The following is a 27,532-nucleotide window of genomic DNA, read 5'->3' on the forward strand; positions in this document are numbered from 1 at the left end:
CAGACATTACAGCAAAGACTGGCTCCCAGGACCCTCCCTGCTGCCGCCACTCCTCTGAGGGTAGGACACTGAGGGGTGCAGGTGCCGACCGTGAGCACACAGGACAGGACATGAGCACAGACATTACAGCAAAGACTGGCTCCCAGGACCCTCCCTGCTGCCGCCACTCCTCTGAGGGTAGGACACTGAGGGGTGCAGGTGCCGACCGTGAGCACACAGGACAGGACATGACCACAGACATTACAGCAAAGACTGGCTCCCAGCACCCTGCCTGCTGCCATCACTCCTCCAGGGCTAGGATACCGAGGGGTGCAGGTGCTGACAGTGAGCACACAGGACAGGACGTGAGCATAGACACTACAGCAAAGTGTACACGGGAGAACCAAAGAGCTTAAAAGTGTTGGGCTGGGAGGAAAAGGCCCTCTCAAACGGAATGAACCCACCACCGCCCTACTTCTCCAGTCGACTGGCATCCTCTTTCACAAGGAGAAGGTGAAAGGTGAAATGAACGGAAAGCACTAGGAGGATGCCAGTTTTTTCAATGTTTATTTTCAAGCTACGTTTCTCCCATTGCCACTACTAGGAAGATAACAGGACCAGACAGAAAGACACCCAGGAAAATGTTTGCTTGTTTTTTTTTTTTTTTGAGATGGAGTCTTGCTCTGTCACCGAGGCTGCAGTGCAGTGGAGTGACCATGGCTCACTGCAACCTCCACCTCCCAGGTTCAAGAGATTGTCCTGCCTCAGCCTCCCAAGTAGCTGGGACTACAGGTGCCCGCCACAATGCCCAGCTAATTTTTGTATTTTTAGTAGAGATGAGGTTTCACCATGTGGGCCAGGCTGGTCTCAAACTCCTGCCCTCAACTGATCTGCCCACCTTGGCCTCCCAAAGTGCTGGGATTGCAGGCGTAAGCCACTGCGTCCGGCTGGAAAATGTTTTCTTTACAATTCCTCACACCTACTAACCAAGTGCTCTGAAGACAGTTGAGTCTCTGTTAAATGCTAAGTATAATTCTCTATCAAACATAGGCAGCCCTGGCCAGGCGAAGTGGTTCACACCTGTAATCCAGCACTTTGTGAGGCTGAGGCGGGTGGATCACTTAAGGTCAGGAGTTCGAGACCAGCCTGGCCCACATGGCGAAACCCTGTCTCTACTAAAAATTAAAAAATTAGCTGAGTGTGGTGGCACATGCCTGTAGTCCCAGCTACTTGGGAGGGTGAGGTGAACCCAGGAGGCAGAGGCTGCAGTAAGCCAAGACAGCGCCACTGCACTCTAGCCTGGGTGACCTTTTTTCTCAAAAAAAAAAAAAAGGTCAGGTGTGGTGGCTCACACCTATAATCCCAGCACTTTAAGAGGCCGAGGCAGGCAGATCACCTGAGGTCAGGAGTTCAAGACCAGCATAACCAATATGATGAAACCCCATCTCAACTAAAAATAGAAAAATTAGCCAGGCATGGTGACACGCACTTGTAGTCCCAGCTACTCGGGAGGCTGAGGCACGAGAATCGCTCAAACTCGGGAGGTGGAGGTTGCAGTGAGCCGAGATTACACCACTGCACTCCAGCCTGGGCAATGAGAGCAAAACTCTGTCTCAAAAAAAAAAAACAAAAAAGACAGCCCCATTTTTTAAATTATTAAAGGAATCGACGGAAGCAAGAGAAGAGCAAGAGGAATGTAGATAAATCTGCTCCTTCAAAAGACTGCGGATCAGAAGCCCACACCTCACGCAGACACTGGCCATGACACCTACAAAGACCTGGTCGATGTCCTTCCTGATGTCGGCAACAATCTGGGCACTGTCGCTCCGTGCTACAACCGCATCCAGGGAGTGCTGCTGAATGGACTCCAGGAGGCGGGCGGGGTGCCCCAGGCGCAGGATCCGCTGCTTACACAGAGCCAGGCGCTCCACCAGATTGTCCACGGCGATGTTGGAGGGGGCGCAGCACAGAACCTGGGAACCGCAAGTTAGGATTTGGCCATTTACTTTGTAATTAAACCACTGACATTGACACTAAAACAACAAAAAGCCTTAAAGGTAGAGAGAAGGGCAGGGCAGGCACACACGTGCACTCAATCAAACCTTGCACTCATTTTCCAAACCCACGTGTGATCCGATTCTTCCGGGACGCCAAGGAAAGAATCCCCAGGCTACAGAAAGCCCTCTGTCCTTGTGATAAGGAAGGGGATCTAATTGAGCTGGTTAACATAAGCTGCCTACAGACGGCAAACTGAGAGAGCACCCTGTAACACACAGAGCTGTAAACATCCACCCCAAGTCACTGCCACGAGGTCGGAGCCCCACAGCCTGCCTGTCTGTATGCTTCCTCAGAGGTTTGAGCAGCGGAGCACTGAAGAAGCGAGCCACAGCCCCATCACACAGCCTGAGATGGGGACAAGGGAACTTCCCGTTTCAAATGGACTCAGAGTTGTCTCCCGAACCTTTCTTTCTTTTTTCTTTTCTTTTTTGAGACAAGGTCTTGCTGTATGGCCCAGGCTGGAGTGCAGTGGCAGGATCATGGAGAAACCGGCTCAAGAGTCCCAGACAGTTGTTTTTGGATAAAGTGAAACTGACCATCTGCTGTTAAAGCTTATTTATGTGAGTTCCTTCCTCAGAAAAGGACATTTAGGCCTCTCAAAACAGTATCAAAGATCTGAAAATCACCAGACCACTACAGGTGCCTCCTTGCCCTCCCTAGTTCCTGTTTTTTACACATTGCTACATTTCTTCCCTGCTATATAAACCCCTAGTTTTAGTCAGTCAGGGAGATGGGTTTGAGGATAAGTTCCCATCTCCTCGGCTGCACCATCTGATTAAAGCCTCTTCCTTGGCAATACTTGTCCTCAGTAACTGGCTGTGTGGTGAGCAGCAAGACCTAGACCACGCTCCTGGTGTTTCGTGACTTCCTGGGCTCAAGCTATCTTCCTGGCTCAGCCTCCCAAGTAGCTGAGACTGCAGGCATGCATCACCATGCCCAGCTAATGTTTTCTATTTTTTGTAGAGAATGGGTCTTGCTATGTTGCCCAGGCTGACCTCAAACTCCTGGCTTCAAGTGATCCTCCTGCCTTGGCCTCCCAAAGTGCTAGGGTAACAGACATGAGCCACCGCACCTGGCCACAGCTCCACTATTAAAAGTGAGATGCTGGCCAGGTGCGGTGGCTCGTGCCTGTAATCCCAGCACTTTGGGAGGCCAAGGTGTGAGGTCAGGAGTTCAAGACCACCCTCGACAACATAGTGAGACCCCCCCACCTCTGGAGGGAAAAAAAAAAGAGTAGGTGGCAACCAGCAGAGGAGGCAGAGAGTCCCTACAGACCCTTAAGCTCAAGAGAAACAGCAGCTCAGGAAGGAGGCTCAGACACCCACTCCCCACGCCTGGCATCACCTCCCAAGGCACATTTCCACAGAAGCAAGCACACAGGTGTGTCTCGGCTCACTTTTAGTGAATAGTCGGCACCCAATTAAAACCACCAAACTGCTCCCTTCCAATAAGTCATCTTTTCTTACCAGTTTTCGAACATGTGCAAAGACACTCATTCATAGGAAAACCGTTGGACATAATCTTTTAAGCAAGTGGCAGGCTTCCCTGCAGCTCTGCTCAAGTTCCACTGCTGGCTCTGCCACTTTGAGTGCTGGGCACTTGACCTTGTTTCTCAGTTTCCTCGTCTTTTTTTTTTTTTTTTGGAGATGGAGTTTCGCTCTTGTTGCCCAGGCTGGAGTGCCATGGTGTGATCTTGGTTCACTGCAACCTCTGCCTCCCTGGGTTCAAGAGATTCTCCGGCCTCAGCTTCCTGAGTAGCTGGGATTACAGGTGGCTGCCACCACGCCCAGCTAATTATTTTGTATTTTTAGTAGAGACGGGGTTTCACCATGTTAGCGAGGCTGGTCTCGAACTCCTGACCTCAGGTGTGCCACCCGCCTTGGCCTCCCAAAGTGCTGAGAATACAGGCATGAGCCACCGTGCCCGGCCTCCTCGTCTACAAATTGGGGCCACTAACCACCTGCCTTGGCACAAGGTTTCAGTGAGGATTAAAAGGGTGCTCAGAAGGATGCCTGGTGATAGGCGGCACCCAGTAAACGTCCACCTACAAAACTGGCCATTATTCCAATTCTCATCATTATCCAACATTTTTATAAACCAGAAAGGTTTTTCAAAAAGCTCTCCATGTGCCAAGATCCATAAAGACTCAAGCTGAGGCAGATGATGATAAAAGATCCTTTCTCAGTCGTTAAAAATGTAACTGGGCCAGGCACGGCGGCTCATGACTGTAATTGCAGCACTTTGGGAGGCCGAGGCAGGCGGATCACCTGAAGTCGGGAGTTTGAGACTAGACTGGCCAAGGCGGTGAAACTCCATCTCGACTAAAAATACAAAAATTAGCCAGGCATGGTGGCGCGCACCTATAATCCCAGCTACTCAGGAGGCTGAGGTAGGAGAATCACTTGAACCCGGCAGGTGGAGGTTGCAGGGAGCCAAGATCCCGCCACTGCACTCCACACTCCAGCCTGGGTGACAGAGTGAGACTCCGTCTCAAAAAAATAAAAATAAAAATAAATTTAAAATGTAAGTGAATAATACTGTACAGTATTATATTCCACATCTCAGAAAATCAGTCATCTGTGCACTAGACACGTGCATCATATCCATTAACCAGACTATCTGATTAGCCGTTAACGCCTCAACCAGACGCTGAGTTCCTGATGGGCACAGACCAGGCCCGGGCCAACTCCAGGCCCCTGCATGGGCCTGCACACGGAGGAGCGCGAGCACAGCAAGCATGGTGAGCAAATAAACCCCGGGCCAGGGCCTGGCTGACACTAAGGCTGCCACGCCTCGGAGGGCTCCAGGAGCCTTTCTCAACAACCCAGGTTGCGGCGCCTGCGCGTGCTCCCCAAGACTCATGGGGCTGCTGGAAACCAAACAGGGCCAGGCCAACGCTCCACCAATAAATGCTCAGCAATGTTCTCAACCTGTCCCGCCAGAACTGAGGCTGGAAGGCCGCTGAGCACCCACTGAACACAACAGACCAGGAGCTGACGGGCTCTGACAGGGAAGTGGCGTGCACTGCCCACCTTTAAGCCTTGTTTCACAGCTTGAAGAATTATCTCAACCACAGTTGTGGTTTTCCCAGTGCCAGGAGGTCCGTGGATGATGGCAAGTTCTTTCTGCGACAGCGCAAATGAAACCGCTTCTTTCTGGGAGGCATCCAAGGAGGTGTTGAAGAATGTCAGCGGGTCTGTGGAAGGGGAGCAGCGTGAGACTCGGGAGCTCTGGGGAGCTCTGTGACTGTTCCTCCTCACAGAGTGTGCGCCCCCGGGGATGAGTGATGCCTGTCAGGAACGTACTGGACCTCCCCAGGGGCAATCCAATCAACACAAAATTAAGTCCGCTTTATTTTCACAAGGTTTCTCCTTGAACAGGGATCGGCAAACTATGGGCCACATCCAGTCGGCTGCCTGTTTTGGTCAGTTTCACTGGAGCACAGCCACGCCCATTCATTTACATACCATCTACAGCTGGCTGCTGCTATGACATGGCCCACAAAGTCTAAACATTCACAATCCATCCCTTTATGGGAAAAGTTTGCCAACCCCTGCTCTAGAGTAACAGGAATGAAGGAAATGTTTCCTAAAGCATATTCGTGTCTAACATATTGTCCCTCTTTTAAGTGCTCATAAAATGATAAAGAGACAAATGACAAAAAAAAGGATTAACAAATTCTAGGATCGTGTTTCTATTCTGAATCTTCCACAACCAAGACTAAAAACCTGCTTTTTTTTTTGAGACAGAGTCTCGCTCTGTCGCCCAGGCTGGAGTGCCATGGTAAGTTCTCCGCTCACTGCAACCTCCGCCTCCCGGGTTCAAGCGATTCTCCTGCCTCAGCCTCCCGAGTAGCTGAGACTACAGGTGAGTGCCACCACGCCCAGCTAATTTTTTGTATTGTCAGTAGTGACAGGGTTTCACCGTGTTAGCCATGATGGTCTCGATCTCCTGACCTCATGATCCACCGGCCTCAGCCTCCCAAAGTGCTGGGATTACAGGCGTGAGCCACCGCGCCCGGCCAAGACCTGCTTCTTATGCTGTGCTCTTGAGAGCAGGGGCTGTTGTGCTCAGCCCTGCAGCCACGGCATTTGCTACATGGTGCCCACCACACAAAGACACCTATTGGATGAGGAGCAGCTCATAAGCAAAGTGTGTTTGCTGACCCTGACTTGTGAGACTGAAGCCAACATGGAGGATGGCAGGGTGTGGAGCTAGTAACAGGCCATCGAACCCCATGTCCCCATGCTATAGCCAGGCTATTCCAGAGTCCCTAAGACACAGTACATACATTCCTAATTCAGTTTCTGACGCAAAGGAGCCCTTCAGTAAATATTTCATAGAAATAAAGTGTTATTGAAATGTGAGTGCATTTAGAATTTCCAAAGGAAAATGCAAAAAGAAAATGAGTGTTTACAAAATAAGACATCTTGAGGGACTGCACACTGAAAGAGCGCTAGAAGTAGTCTTGCATGTTTGAAACTAACACAACACTGGCTTGCCTAGCACAGTATGATAGAAAATAGCTGTGGGGAAACCCTTGCCTGAGGCTTGGCCAAAGCCATTGCTTTACAAATGGGCCAAGTCCAATACTCACATTAAATCTGCCAAATCATGGGCAGTAACTGGATGGGACAACAAACTCCTCTCAAAAATGACATTCTCCAAGAACAGCGAAGGACATAAAAAGTGCACAGACCGGGCGCGGTGGCTCACACCTGTAATCCCAGCACTTTGGGAGGCCAAGGCGGGTAGATCACCTGAGGTCAGGAGTTCAAGACCAGCCTGACCAACATGGTGAAACCTCACCTCTACTAAAAAATACAAAAATTAGCCAGGCATGGTGGTGGGTGCCTGTAGTCCCAACTACTTGGGAGGCTGAGGCAGGAGAGTCACTTGAACCTGGGAGGCGGAGGTTGCAGTGAGCCAAGATCGCACCATTGCCCTCCACTCTGGGTGACAGAACAAGCCTCCATCTCAGAAAAATAAAAAAATAAAAAAATAAAAAACCTCAATGGAATGAGCTACTTCATTAGGACTGAGTATGAGGAGGACAGCCCAGTTCATATAAGGCCTTCCGAGACATTTCTACAAAGATGTTCAGGGAGATTTCTTCTAGTCATACTTTCTCAAACTCTTATTAAAATGGCCCAAGGTCACACTGTTCTCTATACTTTCGGTAGCGATTTCAACCAAAAAAGAAAACTCAAAAGTTCTTACGTATTTCACTGGCAGGACTGGGAGCAGATCTGCCAAAGAGCACTTCTATGAGTGAGGAGGCTGGGCCAGAATGATACTTCTTTAGAGCAATCAGAGCTCTGCCGAGGGAGAAAACGAAAATTAGAACACCAGCAATTCAGTGGCTGAGCCTCTGCCCCAAAGGTGCCGCCAACTCACAAGAGGGCCACGCCCACACCAGGACCTGTCACTCTCTTTTGTGCGACAGGCATGGTAGGAATGAGTTAGCTATGTTGAAGGAAGATGGTACTTAGGATTTCCAGTCACATCCACTTACTTTTTCAGTCGCCTGTAAGTGACATCATTGGCAAGTTTTAACAGTCTGTAGGAATTCTCTCGGTCCAAGCTCAACTGGAAATCGTGGGACTCATCAAAGGCCACCGTGACCGACTTCTGGGTGACCCGGGTCAGGATCCCGGTGGCCAGCTGATTGCCCTCATTAGCAGCATCGTACAGGCCCACTATATCACCTGTGAAACACAAAGACTCAGTTAGGCAAGACACTGGGGAAAGGTTCAATACCATTTTATGTAATAAAATCCAGCATACTTCAAATATTTTATCTCTGTTACTTTCTTTAGTAAATGCAATCAGTAACAGTTAAAAAAAAAAAAAAAGTTTAACACCTAAATCATATAAGAAACTCGACTTGAGATCAATGAACTATTCAAACCAAGCAAGACACTCAGGAAAATATTTAAAGTGCCTACTGTGTACCAAGCACTGTTTTGGCTGTGGTCAGTGCTAAGAGTAAGGACAATCCCTGCCCTCATGTCAGGGAGGAGAGAAAGAACAAACATAGCTATCTATATCAGTGCTAAGTGCTCTAAGGAAAAATAAAGCACAGGAAGGGGATGGAGAGGGATGAGGACACTATTCCAGAAAGAGTGTGCAGGAAGGGCCTCTGTGGGGAGCAGGGTGGACGTGGAAAGAAGCAAGGGCCACAAGCACATCTGGAAAAGAACATTCCATGCAAAAAGGGCCACGCAGCACAGCCCTTCCTACTGTCTATGACAAGTGTCTTGTGCCTCCCATCTGTCAGGTGAGTCACGGGGTTTCCCCTGATCCACGCTTCAGCCATTCAGTGCTTCACATGCCCCCTGGCCACAGTGACTGCTTCAGGGATGGGCATGTGGCCAAGTCAGAGGCCTGAGATGTATTGAGACTTGTGCTTGGTCATCTGGATAGAGACACTCAGTCTCTCCAGCGAGACCGGAGACCTGAGAGGATTAGGGGCTAGAACTGCTACCACGAGGCACCTGAGACAAAAATCAACCCAAGCCAGGCACAGAGGCTCCCACCTGTAATCCCAGCTACTCAGGACACTGAGGCAGGAGGATCACTTGAGCCCAGGAGTTCAAGGCTGCAGTGAGTCGAGATTGTGCCACTGCACTCAGCCTGAGCAGCAGAGCAAGACTTGGACTCTAAGAAGGAAAAAACAAAAAAAACCCAAAAACTCAGAAGACAGCAGAGTCAAGAAATGGAGATAAACTAAGTCCTGGCACGCTCCTCTGGGTCCCGAAGTCAGCCTTCAAGTTACAACAACTGATGCATTCCCTTCTTGCTTAAGCCAGGTTGGCTCAGATTTTCATTACTGAGAACACTGGCAGTTATAACCGAAACAGAATCCACTCCGAGATAAAAGCACGGGTCACCCATACCTGTTCACACTCCATGTATTCCCCATGTCTGAAATCTAGAGACTGAGTTTCATCTGTACTTTGAATCATGTTTCCTTTCCTAACTTTACAAAGAGTAGGTGGCAACAAGCTCGCGGGACAGAGGCTCTGTGCACAGGGGCCGCTACGGGCCTAGACAGAGGATCCCAGCCCTACTGCAAATTTTCCACAAGCCGCCTTATATAGAACCCCACATTTCTGGATGTCTATTTCTGAGCTACTGAGACTTAAGACTGCTCCTCAGAAAAGGAACAGATAACCACTCTACCTGAATCTGATCAACAGCTTTATCAACAACCAAAATTTCAGCTTGCTACTTTTCTATATAAACTCTGCTTCTTCTGACTTACTGTTTATGAACTATTATTAACCTCTCAGGTCATGCACTCCACACTTATTGAATAAATACACATTTTTACCTTTGCATTTCAGAGTTTTCAAACCACCTGCACACACCTTCGATCCTGATGGCAAAGCTACAAGGTACTGCTGTTCCCAGTCTTTGGAAGGTGAATAACTAACTCTAGGTCACACAACAAGTAAGCGTAAGATCTCAAACTCGGCCGGGCGCGGTGGCTCAAGCCTGTAATCCCAGCACTTTGGGAGGCCGAGACGGGCGGATCACGAGGTCAGGAGATCAAGACCATCCTGGCTAACATGGTGAAACCCCGTCTCTACTAAAAAAATACAAAAAACTAGCCGGGCGTGGTGGCGGCGCCTGTAGTCCCAGCTACTCAGGAGGCTGAGGCAGGAGAATGGCGTAAACCCAGGAGGCGGAGCTTGCAGTGAGCTGAGATCCGGCCACTGCACTCCAGCCTGGGCGACAGAGCCAGACTCCGTCTCAAAAAAAAAAAAAAAAAAAAAAAAAAAAAAGATCTCAAACTCAGCCGGGCGCAGCGGCTCACGCCTGTAATCCCAGCACTTTGGGAGGCCGAGGCGGGCAGATCACAAGGTCAGGAGTTCCAGACCAGCCTGGCCAATATGGTGAAACCCTGTCTCTACTAAAAAAATACAAAAAGTAGCCAGGAGTGGTGGCAGGCGCCTGTAGTCTCAGCTACTCAGGTGGCTGATGCAGCAGAATCACTTGCATCCAGGAGGTGGAGGTTGCAGTGAGCCAAGATTGCACAACTGCACTCCGGCCCGGGCAACAGAGTGAGACTCTGTCTCAAAAAAAAAAAAAAAAAAAATCTCAAACTCTGCTCAGGTCTGACTCCAACCTGCAGGTTCCCCTCCTGGCCCTCTCCTCTCTCAATACCCTCATCTCATCTCCAAATTCAGTCAGTATTCCAGTAATTGTTGGGCAAAAGTCTATGGAATCAAAATACGAAATTTAAACCTCTGTCACCACCAAAACAAGGCAGAGACACTTTCACAGTAAAAAGTACAGCCCTGGCACCGCTTCCTCCAGGCTTCCAGGGTTGTGGTTGTCTAACACAAGCATCCCAGGGGTGTGGTTAAGAAGTTTCTTCGAACTGCCCCTCCTTTCCAACCAGGCTGGCGCAAGTTTAGCCAAAGCATGCTTGGCACAAGAAAGGGCTGGGAATACAGAAGTACACATACTGCATGTTTACCAGCTGGACCAAGGCTGCCCATTACATAGAAATATAACGAGAGTCACATGTAGTTTTTTCTTGTTTTTTGTTTTGTTCTGTTTTGAGACAGGGTCTCACTTTGCCTCCAAGCTAGAGTGCAGTGGCGTAATCTCAGCTCACTGTAGCCTCAACCTCCCAGGTTCAAGCGATCCTCCTGCCTCAGCCCGTCAAGTAGCAGGGACTATACGCGCACACCACCACGTCCGGCTAATTTTTCTATTTTTTGCAGAGACGGGGTTTTGTTATGTTGCCCAGACTGGTCTTGAACTCCTGAGATCAAGCGATCCACCCACCTCGGCCTCCCAAAGTGCTAGGATTACAGGCACCTAGTCACGTGTAGTTTTAACTTTTCTAGTAGCTATATTAAAAAGTTTTAAAGAGGCTGGGTGCAGTGGCTCACGCCTGTAATCCCAGCACTTTGGGAGGCCAAGGCAAGCGGATCACCTGAGGTTGGGAGTTCGAGAGTAGCCTGACCCAACATGGAGAAACGCCGCCTCTACTAAAAATACAAAAGTAGCCAGGTGAGGTGGTGCATGCCTCTAATCCCAGCTGCTCGGGAGGCTGAGGCAGAAGAATCACTTGAACCTGGGAGGTGGTGGTTGCAGTGAGCTGAGATCATGCCACTGCACTCCAGACTGGGCAACAAGAGCGAAACTCTGTCTCAAAAGAAAAAAAAAAAGACAGAAATGGGTAAATTACTTTAATAACAATATATTTTATTTAACCAAATATACGAAAACTATTATTTCAGCATATAATCAGTATTTAGAAAAATTACTCAGGATAATCCCAATTGTTTTTTAACATAATCTTCCACATCTGGTGTGTATTCTGTATCTACAGCAATCACGAGCCACACTTCAAACATTCGGTGACCACGTATGGCTAATGGCTACCGTTTTGGACAATGCTGATCTGGACAACTAAAACCCACATCAATTGTTGGACTTCTGATTAAGAGCTCTTCATTGCAATGCTTTATTCTCCAACTGGTCATTGTAATCCAGTCTTTATGAGGGTACAATGCGTGGTCTGAATGCCAGTAAATTTCAACGTCTGTCTAGGTCAATACGCACACACCAGAAGTAAAGCTGTTACTGGGAAGAGCTGCCACAGACCCGCATCGCCTGGGCTCAAAGGTGACCAGCAGCCGTCCATACAGCCCAGTGCGCTGGCTGGATACCTGGAGCTTCAGCAAACACACGCCTCGGCTCTGGAGCTCTTTCAGAGAGATGTTCTCCTGCCAGGACCTGGAAGATACCCGGTATTGATGTTTCAGGATTTTCACCAATTTCTACTTCCACCCACCCGAAAAAGTAAAAGGGAAAGAAACATAGAAAAAGATCTACTCACGGGCACTAAATATATCCCAATGGAACTCTGAATCCGCCCCACTCCCAATCCTGTTCCTCCTACATCCCCCTAGGGTAGTTAATGCTGCAACCCTTCTCCCAGGTACCTGAGACAGAACCTTCAACCAGCATTCCCCTCTCCACTCCCATCTGTCACTAAGTCCTATCAGGCCCCTCCCATTTCCACCTGGACTTCTCTGCCTCTCATCCTGGCCATCACAGCCCCGGTTCAAATTCATATCACTGCTCACCTGGACTAAACGGAACCTCTCAACTACCTTACCTCTGGCCTCTCCGGGTCCAATCAAAAGCAGGAGACCCAAGAGATCCTCCTAAAATGCAAATCTATTCGCCTCCCTCGCCTGCTTAACCCCACTGATGGCCCATCCTCCACACACAACAGAAGGCTAGCTCCTTAGCCAGGCCCTTCCCAGGCTTGCCCCGCCAGTCTGCTCGGCATGCTCAGAAAGAGCCACAGCCATGGGGGCTGACTCTGCCCTTGACACCGTGCTGAGCACCTGACTGACAGGGGATCGTTTCATTCCCAGAGCAAGGCTGTGAGGCGGGAATCATCCCAGTTTTACAGTTGAAGTAAGGCTCAGAGAAAGAACCCGCAAAGTCACACAGCCATAAATGAAGCAGCTGGGATTCTAATAAAGTCAACATAACTGCAAAAGTTCTCTATTGTCATGATCAAAAGCATCTCAGACAAATCCTACAGACGGATGGCTGACTGCAAACTCTGGAAGCAGACTGCCTGACAGCAAATCGGGCTATAGTGTGTCACCCTGGGGCAAGTTACTTAACCCCTCTCTGTCACCATCTCCTTAGATGGAATATGATAGTAATAGAAACCTAAACTGTGGCCAGGCGCGGTGGCTAGCGTCCGTAATCCCAACACTTTGGGAGGCCAAGGCGGGCAGACCACGAGGTCAGGAGATCAAGACCATCCTGGCCAACATGGTGAAACCTGTCTCTACTAAAAAATACAAAAAAATTAGCAGGCCGTGGTGGTGCGTGCCTGTAGTCCCAGCTACTCAGGAGGCTGGGGCAGGAGAATCGCTTGAACCCGGGAGGTGGAGGCTGCAGTGAGCTGAGATTGTGCCACTGCACTCCAGCCTGGGCGACAGAGCGAGACTGTCTAAAAAATAAAAAAACCTACACTGTAGGGTTGGCATGGGATGAGGTGTAAAGGAATTAACGCACGGAAAGTATATAAATGTTAGCTCTGATTGTTTTGGACAAATAAATAGTCCCATTCGGAAACAAGCCCGGCTCTCACTTGGCTCCCCACCCCACCCCGCATCCACCGGCTGAACTCCAATTTTCCTTCAGGCACCACTTCCTCCTGAATCCACCTTGACCCTCCCCAGGGAAGAGCGTTCCTCCTCCAGGCTCTTTCCCCGCCACACGCACGCAGCCGGCCCTGGACGCGCTGGAGGGGAAGGGACTCTGCTCATGCCCAGCCCGCCGTTGGCCGGATCGCCGGCAGCCAGTGCACCTGACTCACGCTGCTGGGGCCTGGCCCAGAAGGGGCGCAAACCATGTTTACTGAATGAATAAGGGAAAGGGCTGCTAACCCGCTGCGGGTGGAACTGGGGTCGGGGCCAGGGCCCAGGAGTGTTAGCTTAGGGGGGTCTCGGGTCGAGAAATGAAAGTGCTTCTCCTTAGGCCCAAAACGGAACGCGCTGCCCGGGAGGTGATGAGACTGACAACTCGGGAGGTGGCCAAGCAGGGGACGGACGGTCCTTGACCTGGACTCCAGGGGTCGGAGACGAAATTCCCGCCCTAGACTGTGAGGCCGAGCCCCTCGGAGACCCTGCCCGGGGCACGGCGGGACCAACCGCGAGGGAGCGGTGCCGGCGGCCGCCCGTACCTGCGCTCCTCCACCTCTGCGTCTCTCTCGAGCTCCAGCAGGTCCAGCTGCTTGGTCACGAAGCTCTCCACAGCCGCCGAGGCCATCGCCGCCGCCAGTCTGGGCCCCGAGTCGCCGACGTCCAGCTTCCGCGCCGGGCCGGTGTTACAGCGCGGCAGGTGTTACAGCACGACCTGTGTTCCCGGACGGGCCCGTGAGTTACGCACGCGCTTCGCGTCGTTTCCGTTTCCGGCCGAGGCTGCGGGAAGATGGCGGCCGCCATGGCAGCATCCCCCTTGACGGTCACCTTAGGGCGGCTGGTGTCCGCGTGCAGCCGCAGCATCCTGAGACCTTCGGGGCCCGGAGCAGGTGAGATCCGGGATATGGGGGGAAGGGAGGACGCAGAGCGAGCGCTGCTCCCTGCGGTCTCGCCACGTATGTGCCTGGGTCCGACCTGGTGCCTTGTGTGTTGATCGCATTTGTGGTGAATATAGCACGGGTTTTGGAGTCGGGGTGTAGCAGGACGAGCCGCAGACAAAACTCCTCAGACACCGAAATAAAGAAGGAAGGGGTTTATTCGGCCGGGGGCATCGGCAAGACTTCTGTCTCAAGAGCCGAGCTCTCCGAGTGAGCAATTCCTGTCCCTTTTAAGGGCTAACAACTCTAAGGGGGTGCAGGTGAGGGGGTCGTGATTGATTGAGCAAGCAGGGGGTACGTGACTGGGGGCTGCATGCACCGGTAATTAGATGGAAACAAAACAAGATAGGGATTTTCACAGTACATTTCTGTACAATGTCTGTAATCTATAGATAACAGAACCAATTAGGGCAGGGGTCGATCTTTAACTACCAGGCCCAGGGTGCGGCGCCGGGCTGTCTGCCCTTGGATTTCATTTCTGCCTTTTAGTTTTTACTACTTCTTTCTTTGGAGGCAGAAATTGGGCAGAAGACAGTATGAGGAGTGGTCTCTTCCCTTAGGGGAAACCCAGGTTCAGATTCTGATTCCTTCAGTTAGTAGCCTGAATACTGATAATAGCCCTTGAACTTTGGTATAGCTCCTATGTTATGGGGGAGCAGAGTGAGGCTCAGAGGAGCTAGGTAACATGCCCAGGGTCACACAGCGGGGAAGCGGAGGAAGAGTGCTTGAGGCACAGTCATTTCGGCTCCAAAGCCTGTGCTTGAACCACTGCCCCCAGGCTGCGAGCCGGTCTGAAAAATGATGAGGGATATCCTCGCCTAATCTGAACTCATTCAGCAAAAGAAACAGCCGTATTTAAGGCACTGGTCTGATACAAGGCTCCAAAAGGGTTATATTCGTCAAAAACTCTATAAATCTCTGCCTGAAAATGGTTGGAGTGTGTATTTGTGTGCACGAGTGTTTATGTATGTTTTAAACCTGGGTCTCAAGTCTCACCATGATCCCAAAAATGAAAAACTGGATCTAACTCTATACTGGACGATATTAAAAGAATTGTTCCATAATTCCCAAAACTTGGAAGCAACCCAGATGTCCTTCAGGAGATGAATGGTTACGTAAACTGTAGCACATGCATACAGTGGAATATTATTCAGCACTAAAAAGAAATGAGTCATGAAGAGAGATGGAGGAAACTTACATACATGTCACTAAATGAAAGAAGCCAATGTGAAAAGGCTATATCTTGTAGCCTTTGACATTCTGGAAAAGGCAAATCTAAGGAGACAGTTAAAAGATAGATGGGGGGTAAGGGGATTGGGGGATAAAAGGATGAATAGGTGGAGCTCAGAGGATTTTTAGGGTGGTGAAACTATTCTGTATGATATAATGGTAGATACATGTCATTATAAGTTTGTCCAAATCCATAGAACGTACACCACCAAGGGCGAACCCTAATGTTAACTATGGACTTTGGATAACAATGATGTGTCAATGTAGGTTCATCAGTTGTAAGGATTATACCACTCTGGGGAGAGATGTCGATAGGAAGCTATGGGCACATGGACAGGGGACATATGGGAACTCTCTGTACCTTCCACTCAATTTTGGTGTGAAACTAAAACTGACTAAAAAATAAAGTCTGTTAAGAAAGTAATAATAATCAGAGTTGGGCCCGAGGCAATGTAGATGCCAAAATTGGCCGTAAGTTGGTAACTTGAACCTGGAAAGGGATAATTGAGAGAGAGTTCACTATTCTGTTCTCCTTACTTTTGTATGCTTGACATTTTCCATAATAAAACTTAGGTTTAAGTAGGCAGGAAAGTTTTTACAAAAGCAATGGGTCTTACTCCATTCTGCCTACCTACATGAAACCACCCCTCCAATGCTATGTTCAAGTATAGACTTACGCGTTAAGAGAGAAAGACACACAGTGAAGTGAATAGAGAAAAGATGACCAAAACAGTGAGCAGCTGAGGCCTTGAAGAGTGAGCAAAGGAGACAGGATGGAAGTACACAGTCACAGTCTCCAGGACGATCTAAAGGAAATCCTGTGGGAGAGTGTTTGCTCCCTGTGGACCCAAAGACAAAGCTAGAAGCAAGTTAGGTACAGAAGCCTACTAAGTCTTTAATAGTGAGATGGATTTGCTGAATGGGTTGGCTGAGTAGTGTGCAAGAGAAGGGTCAAAATTGATAGAGGTTTGGGGCCTGAACAACTGGGAGGATGAAGTTGCCCTCATGAGAGAGGGAGGAGTGTGGGAGAAGCAGGCATGGGAAGAAATGAGGAGCCTCTGGAGGTGCGAGGTGCACGTCAGACATGAGTGGCTAAGGCAGATAGACAGGTGGGCATGCAAATCCAGGAGAGACGCCTTGGCTGGAGGTGTAAACTTAGGAGTCGCCAGCACATTGGGGGCGTTTAAATCCATAGGACTGGATGCAGTCACCAGAGGAATGGCCACAGGTGGAAAAGAAGTCAAGGCCAAGGGTTGAGCCCCAGGAGCCCAAATGGGAGAGGAGAGGAGAAAGCAGCCGAGGAAACACAAATGGGGAGCCAGTGCTAATGGGCGAACTTTAAAAGGGTGGTTTTTATGGTGTGTAAATTATAGCTGAGTTAAAAGTGATTATTGAGAAACTGTTCTCTGCTTTTTACGCCTAAGCACTTATTTTGAGCCCCTGTCTTCTCAGTAGACTGAATGTCTTTGTTCCCTGGTGTGTTCCTGATATTCGTTATCTACGTTTACATCAGAAATGACCCCACAACTTAGCAGCTTAAAACATTTATTAACTCACACCAGTTCTGAGAGTCGAGAACACAGGAGCCGCTTAGGTGGCTGGTTCTGGCTCGGTGTCTTAGCTTGCAGCAAGCAAGTCTGCAGGGGCTGTAGTTATCTCAAGACTCTGCTGCGCCAGCGGCTGGAGAATCCACCTGCAAGGTCGTTTCTGTGGGTGTTGGCGACAGGCCCAGTTCCCCGCCACGTGGACCTCTAGGTAGGGCTGCTTACAGCAGGGCAGCCCTAAGGCCAGTGATCAGAGAGGGTGAGTGCGGGCATCCAAGATGGAAGTCTTGGTTGGTTATCACCTAATCCCAGAACCCACGTGCTAGCACGTCTGTCACAAGCTGTCGGACACACAGCACTCCCAGTGGGCCGATGGGGTAAGAATAGCAGGAGGCAGGGCTCAGCAGCGCCATCTTGGAGGCTGCTCCCACACTTGGACACAGAACAGGGTCTGAACCTACGGGGCAGTTAGTCAAGGCATGAGTTAGTGGACGGGAGGTTCTGGTCTGAGGCACTTGTAGACGGTGTGGCAAACTGATCTCAACACATATAACCAGTAGCTGTAAGTGATGTTCTTGTACTTTTGCTCACCTAGGTGTTTCTATGGGCAGGCTGTCATGCAGTGGTTTATACCACATACCAGGAGCAGCAGTCGTGCACTTAGCATCGTAAAGGGCAATTTGCATTTGTAGTATTAATAGTAATGATCTGTGTTTCTCTTCTTCCCTCAGCCTCCCTTTGGTCTGCTTCTCGAAGGTTCAATTCACAGAGCACTTCATTTCCACCAGGGTAATATCAAAATGTGGGTTTTGGTGCCGCTTTTCCTTTCATTTGTAGAACCATCTTTCTGAAGTCAAAACGTCCTACCTTTTGGTTCTCAATAATATTTACATTTCCTCTTTTGTTTTTAAGAGACAGAATTTCACTGTGTTTCCCAAACTGGTTTTGAACTCCTGGCCTAAAGCGATCCTCCCACCTTGGCCTCCTGAGTAGCTGGCATTACAGGCATGCACCACCACTTTCAGCTTTAACTTTTTGACGGTATTTTTCTCAGATCCTTAAAATAACGATGTAACTGCAAGAGACCAAAGAGAAATTCCGTATGTGTTTTCTTTCTTTTATTATGGAGGAGCTTGAAGTCCTAACTCAATGAGTTATGATGAGGAAGGTTGTATCAGAGTCTCTAAGAGAAACTCATTATTTGAAAAAGCACATTCAGTGTTAACATTTTAGACTTGAGAAAACATTTTTAAGGTATTACAAACTGCAGGAAACATTTGGCAAAGTCCCCCTCACTGGTGGGAGACAGCGGAGCAGTGCAGGGATAGCAGTTACTCTAGGGACCCTCCGGCATGCAGTTCCGGCTGCTTCTCACAGCCTGGGGCGCCAGCTTCTGCAAGATGGAAGTAGTGTTCGTTTCGATCTGCATGGGTGTTGGAGAGGATTAAGTAAATGTATACATTTAAAGCGCTTAGAACAGTGCCTGGCATACAGTCAGCACTCACAAAATGTTGGCTGCTGTTACTGCTGCTGGGACTCCAGGGATCCTCTGCAGTGGGGAGATGCGGGAGCCTTTTTTGCTTCTCGAAGGAAGTGGAGAAACATTCTGAGCATAGGAAGAAGTTGTAAGTGAGCATGTGGGTAGGTAGGTTGTGCTTACTCCCCTCTGTCCTGTGTGAGAGGTTAGCACCTTCCGGCCAGCATGTTCTTCTCACACTGGGCACTGCTGGACCCATGTGGGGAGACCAGACATCAAACAGGTCAAAGACATTTTGTAGATAGCAGCACCTTCCATGTCCTCCTTGACTCTCAAGGTCATTGACCAACCACAGACCACGGAGTTCACGTTTCTAGGAGCTCCGAGCCCTGCCCCACTGGGAAAATATTCATTCCTCTCCCAGATTCGTGTGGAGCCGTCCTGCGCGCCGGCCAACAGGACGGGTGGACCTGGTCCTCGATGTGGAGGCCAGTGCATTTTGCGTATAGAGCAAGTCGTTTTCTTCCTCCTGATGCAACCCTGGAGTAGAAAGACTGAACTTTTACTTTGCAATGGCAGCAGCAATAAAAGCTTAAAAACAGTTCTGAATAATTTGGCTTGGGATCTACCTACCCTCCCTCTTTGTAGACTGCAGAAAGAAAGACCCCCACCTCCTTTTGAATCTAGGTCCCCCCTTTCTTTCCTCCCGTCTTCTCCCCTTCACCTACCTGAGGCTGAGCAGGCAGGGGAGAGTTAGGAAATAAGATGTTGGGCTGGGCACGGTGGCTCATGCCTGTAATCCCAGAACTTTGGGAGGCCGAGATGGGCAGATCACTTGAGGCCAGGAGTTCGAGACCAGCCTGGCCAATGTGGCAAAACCCCATCTCTACTGAAAATACAAAAATTAGCCAGGCGTGGTGGCATGTGCCTGTAATCCCAGCTACTCAGGAGACTAAGGCAGGAGGATCGCTGGAACCCTGGAGGTGGAGGTTGCAGTGAGCTGAGAACACACCACTGCATTCTAGCCTGGGTGACAGAGTGAGACTACATCTCAAAAAAAAAAAAGGCACTGCCTGCAGCAAGCTTGGCATCCTGAGGGTTGGGAGGGGAGGTGGTTGGGGACCGCAGTGCTATGCTGCTGGGACTGAGCGCTCCTAACACCCGACCCTCACTGTCCGTGCTGGGGCCGGCTGTGAACCGTAGCCCTCTAATCCTAACAGCCCTTTCAGGCGGGTGATTGTTTTCCCATTTGCTCAGTTGCAGACAGCAGGACACGGAATTGTCTGGGGTTCCGAGCCAGTGCTGCTTGGCACTCACCTGGGCGTGAAGAAAGAGCGGGCACCTACCTGGGGGGAGGAGGAGGTGGAGGTGGAGCAGGGAACGTTGTGGTCCTGTTTGAGCAGGATGTGGTGAAGGGTCATTGGAGCTGCCATTCCAGGGCTACTAGATGCCGAGGGAGGTGGGAGAGCTGCTGGCCCTGTGTCCCGCGTTGTGGGGAAAGGGGAGGGCTGGGCATTTCAACCTGTGCCTCCAAGATAAATGTGCCCCAAGACACCACAAGCCCAGCCTTCTTGGATGGACACCCTTCCAGCAGTGAGAAGTACCCAAGCAGGGGCTCTTTTGCAGAACGCTGAGAGTTCCTGCTTTGATTATTGAATGATGAGCCATTGTTCCCTGTGGCTCAAAGAGGATACAGGGAGCCTGTCCTCGGGGTTACCCCAGAGGGGCGAGGCCCATCCTAAAGAAGGAGCCTTTTTGTTGCCCGGGGTCCCTTCCTAACATTTGTGCATGGCCATTTCTTAGAGGATTTGAGCTGCCTTTTCAAGTGCATGTGACATTTGTCTGCGACATGTGTTTTACAGATATGTTCCTAGAACATCCCTGAGTTCACCACCTTGGCCGGAAGTTGTTCTGCCAGACCCCGTTGAGGAGACCAAACACCATGCAGGTAAGACTTCCCTAGGAGACAGAGCCAGAGGGCACCACTCAGATCCTGCTGCAGTCGCCCACAGAGGCGGTCCCGGGCCGCAGAGCGAGCGAGGGCTTCGTATTTCCGGGTGCTCCCACACACTGCACAGTGCCCTCACTCATGCCCATTTTCACCAGTTAACACCCGAATTTCAGATGTTTTTCATTAACTGCTCCCTGAACACCTGCCACACGGCAGGCAGGTGGCATAAGTGAGGGCAGGGCCCCAGCTCCATCTTGTCTCCCACTGTTGGTGGGCGCAGAGACAGCTCTCCCCAGTTAGCACGGTTAAGCACGATTACTGGAAGCCGGTGCCCCCCGGGCTGTTGGAGAAACATGCAGGGGTGTTAGGACTCATGTCAACCTGGAGCCCGTGTCAGAAGGGATGGGATCATTAGCCACTAGTGCCATGATCTTCACTTGCCAAAATGCTGGAAATCAAGATCCTCGAGTGGAATCTTCTTATATGTTAAATACTGTTTCAGATACCGCGCGAGTGAAACAAGTCCACCGAGTTTCGCCCTCGGTGCTGGTGCTTCTGGTGTTGACAGTGTTTCCGGGGCAGGCACTCTGTCATCCCTTCTGTGTGTCTCGCCCTCGCTCAGGCCAGGGGGTCAGTGCCCATTAAATGCTTGTTCAGAGTAAACAGTGCAGGAGAGAGGGGACTGTGACCTGAGTCCGAGCAGCAATACCAGGAACTGAGTACAGAGCCCCTGTGGGCGCAGGCGTGCAGAGGGAACACGTCCTGCCCTGGGGGTGGGATATGGGGATGGGATGCGCGGGGGGTTCCTCATTGCAAAGGCCTCTCCTTTGGCTTCTCAGGATTTGCACACTCCTGGTCTGCTGGCTCCTCATTCTCATGAGAATGAACCAAGTGGAGGGTTTCGCCCACCCTAGAGTTGTAGAAACCTAGCCAGGCATGCCGAGTGCTTAGGCGAGGGCGTCACAGGAGGTGGTCTGGGCGTTCTCCGCAGTCTTGGGGAGCTTCCGTCTGTGAAAGCCGCCGTATGCCACGGTGCCCGTGCTCCTGAAGCAGCAGATTGGCCCTGTGCCTGCACTTGTGCCTGCAGGGGGTGGGGCAGGGGCTGGGCCGCCAGCAGTGAGGTGCTCAGGAGGGGTGCTGGCTGTCACGTCCACCCTGGGGTCCTGCCACCAGGAGCTGCACATCACACTGCAGTGTGTGGGGGAGCAGGTGAGGGTGACTGGCTGCCCCCACCTTCCCCTGCAGAGGTCGTGAGGAGGGTGAATGAGCTGATTGCCACGGGGCAGTATGGCCGGCTCTTCGCCGTGGTGCACTTCGCCAGCCGCCAATGGAAGGTGACCTCTGAAGACCTGATCTTAATTGGAAATGAACTAGACCTTGCGTGTGGAGAGAGAATTCGACTGGAGAAGGTGAGGCCGCCGAGCTTCTCTGGATATTCAGGGGCTCAGCCACCAAGCGTGCAGTCCCCACACCCCAGCTCACACTGAGGAGGAACCCCCCACCCCAACCCCGTCTCAGGCAGAGGACAACAAAGCTGAGGCCCAGAAGGGACTGTGGGGGGCGCCCACGGCGGGGCTGGGGTCCAAGGGCAGGGCAGGCCTCTGCTGCTCTGAGGGCGGCACCTGGCCTGGCAGGGCTGCTCCCTGGAGGAAGGGAGATGGCACATTAAACAGTGCTGAGGACAGATACATGTCTTTATTGTGGTCCAGTCTTATTAATGTATTCCCAGAGAAAAATGCTTGATTGCAGAGATAATAAAAATGCTGGCTAAGGATGTAGTGCACTTTCTAGCCCCTGTCAATGAGGAAAAACTGTTAAGTTTCTGCTAAGACACTACTCTGCCATTAGCTTTGACAGCTGCTGCTGTTTTTAAATAGTAAAGACTGGTTGACAGGCATTTCCCTGGGTACTAATTTACCTCACTGACCATTCATAGTGCATGGTCTAGGCCAGGCATGGTGGCTCACACTAGTGACCCACCACATTGGGAGGCCGAGGTGCAGGATTGCTTGAACTCAGGAGTTCAAGACCAGCCTGGGCAACATAGGGAGACCTCAGAGACCTCGTCTCTACTAAAATTCCAAACAATTAGCTGGGCACGGTGGCACACACATGTAGTCATGGAGCTGAAGTAGGAGGATCACTTGAGCCTGGGAAGTTGAGGCTGCAGTGAACTGTGACTGGCCACTGCACTCCAGCCTGGGCAACACAGTGGGACCCTGTCTCAAAAAACTGCATGGTCTGTCTGTTTATTATTATTTTTCAGACTGAATCTCACTCTGTCACCCAGGCTGGAGTGCTGTGGCACGATCTTGGCTCACTGCAACCTCCGCCTTCTGGGTTCAAGCAATTCTCCTGCCTTGGCCTCCCGAATACCCAGTATTACAGGCGTGCGCCACCACACCTTGCTAATTTTATATTTTTAGTAGAGATGGGGTTTCACCATATTGGTCAGACTGGTCTTGAACTCCTGACCTCAGGTGATCCACCTGCCTCAGGCTCCCAAAGTGCTGGGATTATAGGCATGAGCCATCACGCCTGGCTAGTCTGTTTATTTAGCTAGACATTTCTAGCCTTCAGCTATAATTCTGTTTGCTGGGAGCGTCTATTTAGTTTTTGCCTACTCTTTTCTTTTTCTTTTTTTTTTTCCTTTTCTTTTTTTTGAAAAAGAGTTTCTCTCTTGTCTAGGCTGGAGTGCAATGGCGTGGTCTCAGCTCACCGCAACCTCTGCCTCCCGAGTTCAAGCAATTTTCCTGCCTCAGCCTCCCTAGTAGCTGGGATTACAGGCATGTGCCACCACGCCCGGCTAATTTTGTATTTTTAGTAGAGATGGGGTTTTTCCATGTTGGTCAGGCTGGTCTTGAACTCCCTACCTCAGGTGATCCGCCCGCCTCGGCCTCCCAAAATGCTGAGATTACACGCATGAGCCACCGTGCCCAGCCTGCACACTCTTTTTATAAAATTGTAATTACCTCTGCAACAGGTAATTTTTCTGGGATGCTTAGTTATTAATATAAGATACATGATTTTCTTTATGAATTTAAACTCCTCTGGAGGTAGACCTTTGCTTTTTTATTTATTTATTTTTTTTTTTTGAGACAGAGTCTCGCTGTGTCTCCCAGGCTGGAGTGCAGTGATGCGATCTCGGCTCACTGCAAGCTCCGCCTCCCGAGTTCACACCATTCTCCTGCCTCAGCCCCCCGAGTAGCTGGGACTACAGGTGCCCGCCACCATGCCAGGCTAATTTTTTTTGTATTTTTAGTAGAGACCGGTTTCACCGTGTTAGCCGGGATGGTCTCGATCTCCTGACCTCATGATCCACCTGCCTCGGCCTCCCAAAGTGCTGGGATTACAGGTGTGAGCCACCGCCCCCGGCCTGACCTTTGCATATTTGAAACATTTCACATTAACAAAAAATTCTAGAAAGCCCCTGCTAAGCAGATTGCTTTTATAACAGGAAATCCAGTGAGAGTGAGCATGCCATGCTGAAACAAACTCTAAAAATACTTATTTTATTATTTGTCTCTATCTAATATGCATGTCTGCTGAGTTTGTTGTTTGATATACTTAGTCTCTAGACATGTAAGTTTAGTATGACTGGATTTTTTCTTATCAGTAAAGTTTAAGATGATCTCCAACATCTAATAAAAACACTGTAGGCCGGGCGTGGTGGCTCACGCCTGTAAATCCAGCACTTTGGGAAGCCGAGGCGGGTGGATCACCTGAGGTCAGTTTGAGACCACCCTGGCCAACATGGTGAAACCCTGTCTCTAATAAAAATACCAAAAAAATTAGCCAGGCTTGGTGGCAGGTACCTGTAGTCCCAGCTACTCAATGGGCTGAGGCAGGAGAATCGCTTGAACCTGGGAGGCGGAGGTTGCAGTGAGCCAAGATCACACCGGTGCCCTCCAGCCTGGGCAGCAGAGCAAGACTCTGTCTCAAAACAAAAAACAAAGCCCACTGTTGCATTTGGAAGGCAAAGATGTCTTCATCTGCAGCCACACTTGGTGTCATGATTTCCCTGCATTGAGAATGGTTGCCTGGCTCTTGAGAATTTTGCAGTCATTAAAAGAATACAGTTGAGCCTAAATCATTGCAAGATTAGCAGAACTGTGAAGTGTGCCAAGAGATACGATGGTATGATTTGTGCTTTTTCTCTCTGTGTTATGCTTCGATAGAAAGGGTTTTTGAAGTCACCGTTAATATGAGGGTTACAGCAGCTATCTGGATGCATATCCATGGTATGTAATCATCAAACTGTGTGTCTCCTGCCTCTGAGGGTTGGAGCGTGTCCCTCAGGCAGTCCCATGGCTGTGCAGTGCTGCCACTTGTCGGCTCACAACCCGGTTGTGGAATATTAAAGAGATCAGACAGCAGATGAAATTCATATCACAACGTTTTCAGTCTTTCTCATTTTGTGTGGCGTTCACGTCACTACCTGTTATTAGCGACTGTTCTCTTACTCATTGTAATGAGCCACTGATTAAACACACCTGTTGAATTTTTTCAGGTCCTGCTGGTTGGGGCAGACAACTTCACGCTGCTTGGCAAGCCACTCCTCGGGTAATGGCTGTGAGGTGCTGGGCTTTGTCTGGGGCTCCAGGGCTGGACGTGCAGACAGTGGTCACAGTGCAATTAGGCCACGTGGGGGGTTGCGTTCATCTCCTCTGTTGACACCAAACACAGCATTTATACTTAATCATAGTGGCCATTTAAGGCCCATGAGAACATCCAGGCCAAATGATTGGCCTCTGGCTAGTCCATGATAGCGTGGTCCTCTTAAGATTTGTTCAGACTCCCCGGAACTGTTCTTTGTGGTTCTTTTTCATGGTTTTCGAAATGTTTCCATTGAGGGCATATTACTTTTATAATCAACAAAAGAGAAAGTATAGCGTCATTTTAGAAATTCTCAGCTAAGGTATTTGAAAAATAATCCAAAAGGTGCATTATTACTGATTTTTCTTCCTTCTAGAAAGGATCTTGTTCGAGTAGAAGCCACAGTCATTGAAAAGACAGAATCATGGCCAAGAATCATTATGAGATTTAGGAAAAGGAGAAACTTCAAGAAGAAAAGAAGTAAGTTAGAGAAAGTATCGCTGGGCCCTGCCGCACGGTGCTGGTTGCCCAGGCTCATGCAGACGGAGGGTGTAGGGGCACCTGGGTCTCAGGAGAGGAAGCCCAGGCAGGTCTCTATCCAGCTGCCACTGCCCACTTGTCACCCTCATCCTAGAGGGAGCACCCAAAGGACCCAGCCTCACTTCCCTGCTCCTCCACCCTCCATGCGTGAACCCATGACGCCTAGCCCTGCCTCCAAGGCAGCAGCGAATCTGCGAGCAGGCCTAGGGCTGTCCCAGCAGCCTGCACTGAGGACAGCCCCCACAATGGGCATCCTGAGGGATGGCACCCACAGGGCATGGGACACACAGATGAGCAGCTGCAGAAGTCTGTCCCTCACAGCTCTTGTTACTACTGCAGTTGCCGGCCTAAACCACCAACAGTGGGCGTAGTTAAATATACCCAGAATACTGGTATTGGCTGTCACCTTAGAGTCAGCTGGGTGGGGGAGCCTCTCATGTACCTTCTGACACTTCCAGGTAGCCTCAGGGTCACTCAGGTGGGGCCATCCTTCCACGCACTCCACAGGTCACAGCATAGACAGTGTGGGAGGAGAGGTGAGGTGTCCAGCCTCTGCACCTGCCGACAGAGTGAACGAACAAGCTAGCGAGGCAGTCAGTGCACACCTGGCGATAAACGTGGCCCTGTGCAGCAGGGGACGTTGCCAGGGCCGCGCTGGCTGGGGAGGGCTGTGTGCAGAGCCCCTGCAGTGACTGATGACAACAGTCAGAGTCTGTGGTCAAGCCTGTGACATCTTTCCTTTCAGTCGTGGTGACCCCGCAGACTGTCCTCCGGATCAACAGCATTGAGATCGCTCCGTGTTTGTCATGATTACCCAGTTAATACTTACAAAAGGGTAAAAATAAACTCCTGCTTTCCAAGGAGACCAAGTTTCTGTGTTCTGGTTTGGAGCCATGCGTGCCTGCTGTAGACAGTTTAACTGGAGCAGCGTGTCTGTAAGCACCAGCCCCCCGAGCCAGAGAAAACAGGAACTCGGAGAACAACAAGCACGGCCCTCCCAGGGCTGGACAGATAGTGTTCTCGGCAGCGCTCCACCCCAAGGCCCAAGGGAGCGGGGCAGGGACACAGCTGGGACTTGGAACTGACTTCAAGAGAGGCGCAACCTAGATTCCACGAGATGGACGAGAACAGCAAATTCCATCTGAGTAATCGAAGTGGACCTGTCTCCAGCAGGGCTTTTGTAAGGCTGGGGTTCAGAGCAGGCGGCCTCGGGTCCCTGATCCTGGCCCCTCTGCCTCATGCAGTCGACCACGGGCAGGGATCACAGTGCAGTGGGGGGGGGGGGGGTGGCACAGCACAGCAGGGACCCAGGAGGACTGGGCGGGACAGAAGGAGGGACAGCTGGGGAGTGGGCACAGCACGTTCTGGGAACTGACAACAGCAGGAATAGAGCAGAGGCCCAGGCTCTGCTGAACTCAGTCTTGGAAGTAGTGGGCGGTCCCAGAGGGCTTGGGCTGCCGAGATCTATAGGGATGGCTGAGGCGGGCAGCAGGGCCTGCTGGGAGCTACCCAGGTGAGAAGGGACAGGGTCCTGGAGCCAGAGTGGCGAAGGAACCAGCAAAGGGAAGGGCCTGGGCGTGGGGATGAGGGGCTCTCAGATGACACCAGGCCCGTGGTTTGGTTCATTCACAGAGACGGGGCCATCCTCCAAAAGAAGAGTTAGGGCTTCAAGTGACAGATATAAACCTATCATCCAAACGTGCTAAGTATTTTCCCCAGGAGTCCCACAGGGAGTCACTGAGATCTGGAGGTAAGAACCCTCAGGTACCCAGCGCCCTGGTGCGTGCTGGCCCAGCTCCCCCGTCGTGTCCTCCACGTGCAGCAGGGGGCGCCAGGCCTGCCAGCCCATGGGGCTGAGAGCTCCCGGCCCCGCCCATCCCCGGCGGCCTGAATTTGGAGGCGTGAGAACTCAGAGAGTCAGGCCTCCAGGGCTCTACATTGGTTGCAGCGAAGCTGGGGGTGGTGGGAGGGACCTGGGGCTGTGGTGTGCTTGTAGCTGTAATGCAGCCACATCTGGAAGTAAT

The 27,532-nt window shown here is 50.7% G+C and overlaps 2 protein-coding genes across 3 annotated transcripts in view; one reads left to right on the forward strand and one right to left on the reverse strand.

Annotated features, from left to right (window-relative positions):
- IGHMBP2 (immunoglobulin mu DNA binding protein 2) overlaps positions 1 to 13,875 on the reverse strand; it is a 36,913-nt gene extending 23,038 nt beyond the window's left edge. For both annotated transcript variants that reach the window (XR_012090626.1, XM_073010019.1), the window contains exons 1-6: positions 13,775 to 13,875; positions 11,627 to 11,796; positions 7,553 to 7,745; positions 7,258 to 7,355; positions 5,070 to 5,233; positions 1,752 to 1,952 (exon numbers count right to left, since the gene is read on the reverse strand). Coding sequence is in view for 1 of the 2 variants with exons in the window: in XM_073010019.1 (XP_072866120.1) it covers positions 1,752 to 1,952; positions 5,070 to 5,233; positions 7,258 to 7,355; positions 7,553 to 7,745; positions 11,627 to 11,796; positions 13,775 to 13,860 (912 nt within the window). In the remaining variant the exon portion in view is untranslated. The remainder of the gene's footprint in view (positions 1 to 1,751; positions 1,953 to 5,069; positions 5,234 to 7,257; positions 7,356 to 7,552; positions 7,746 to 11,626; positions 11,797 to 13,774) is intronic.
- A 144-nt stretch (positions 13,876 to 14,019) lies between these two features.
- On the forward strand, positions 14,020 to 26,371 carry MRPL21 (mitochondrial ribosomal protein L21). The gene is made up of 7 exons (XM_008020478.3): positions 14,020 to 14,122; positions 17,676 to 17,733; positions 20,284 to 20,369; positions 21,618 to 21,781; positions 24,883 to 24,935; positions 25,345 to 25,448; positions 26,254 to 26,371. Exons 1-7 carry the CDS (start codon positions 14,023 to 14,025, stop codon positions 26,316 to 26,318), a joined length of 630 nt encoding a protein of 209 aa, XP_008018669.1. The 5' UTR covers positions 14,020 to 14,022; the 3' UTR covers positions 26,319 to 26,371.
- Positions 26,372 to 27,532: the final 1,161 nt, after the last annotated feature.

The sequence above is a fragment of the Chlorocebus sabaeus genome, chromosome 1, assembly GCF_047675955.1.
Source record: "Chlorocebus sabaeus isolate Y175 chromosome 1, mChlSab1.0.hap1, whole genome shotgun sequence".
In the NCBI taxonomy this organism is placed as follows: domain Eukaryota; kingdom Metazoa; phylum Chordata; class Mammalia; order Primates; family Cercopithecidae; genus Chlorocebus; species Chlorocebus sabaeus.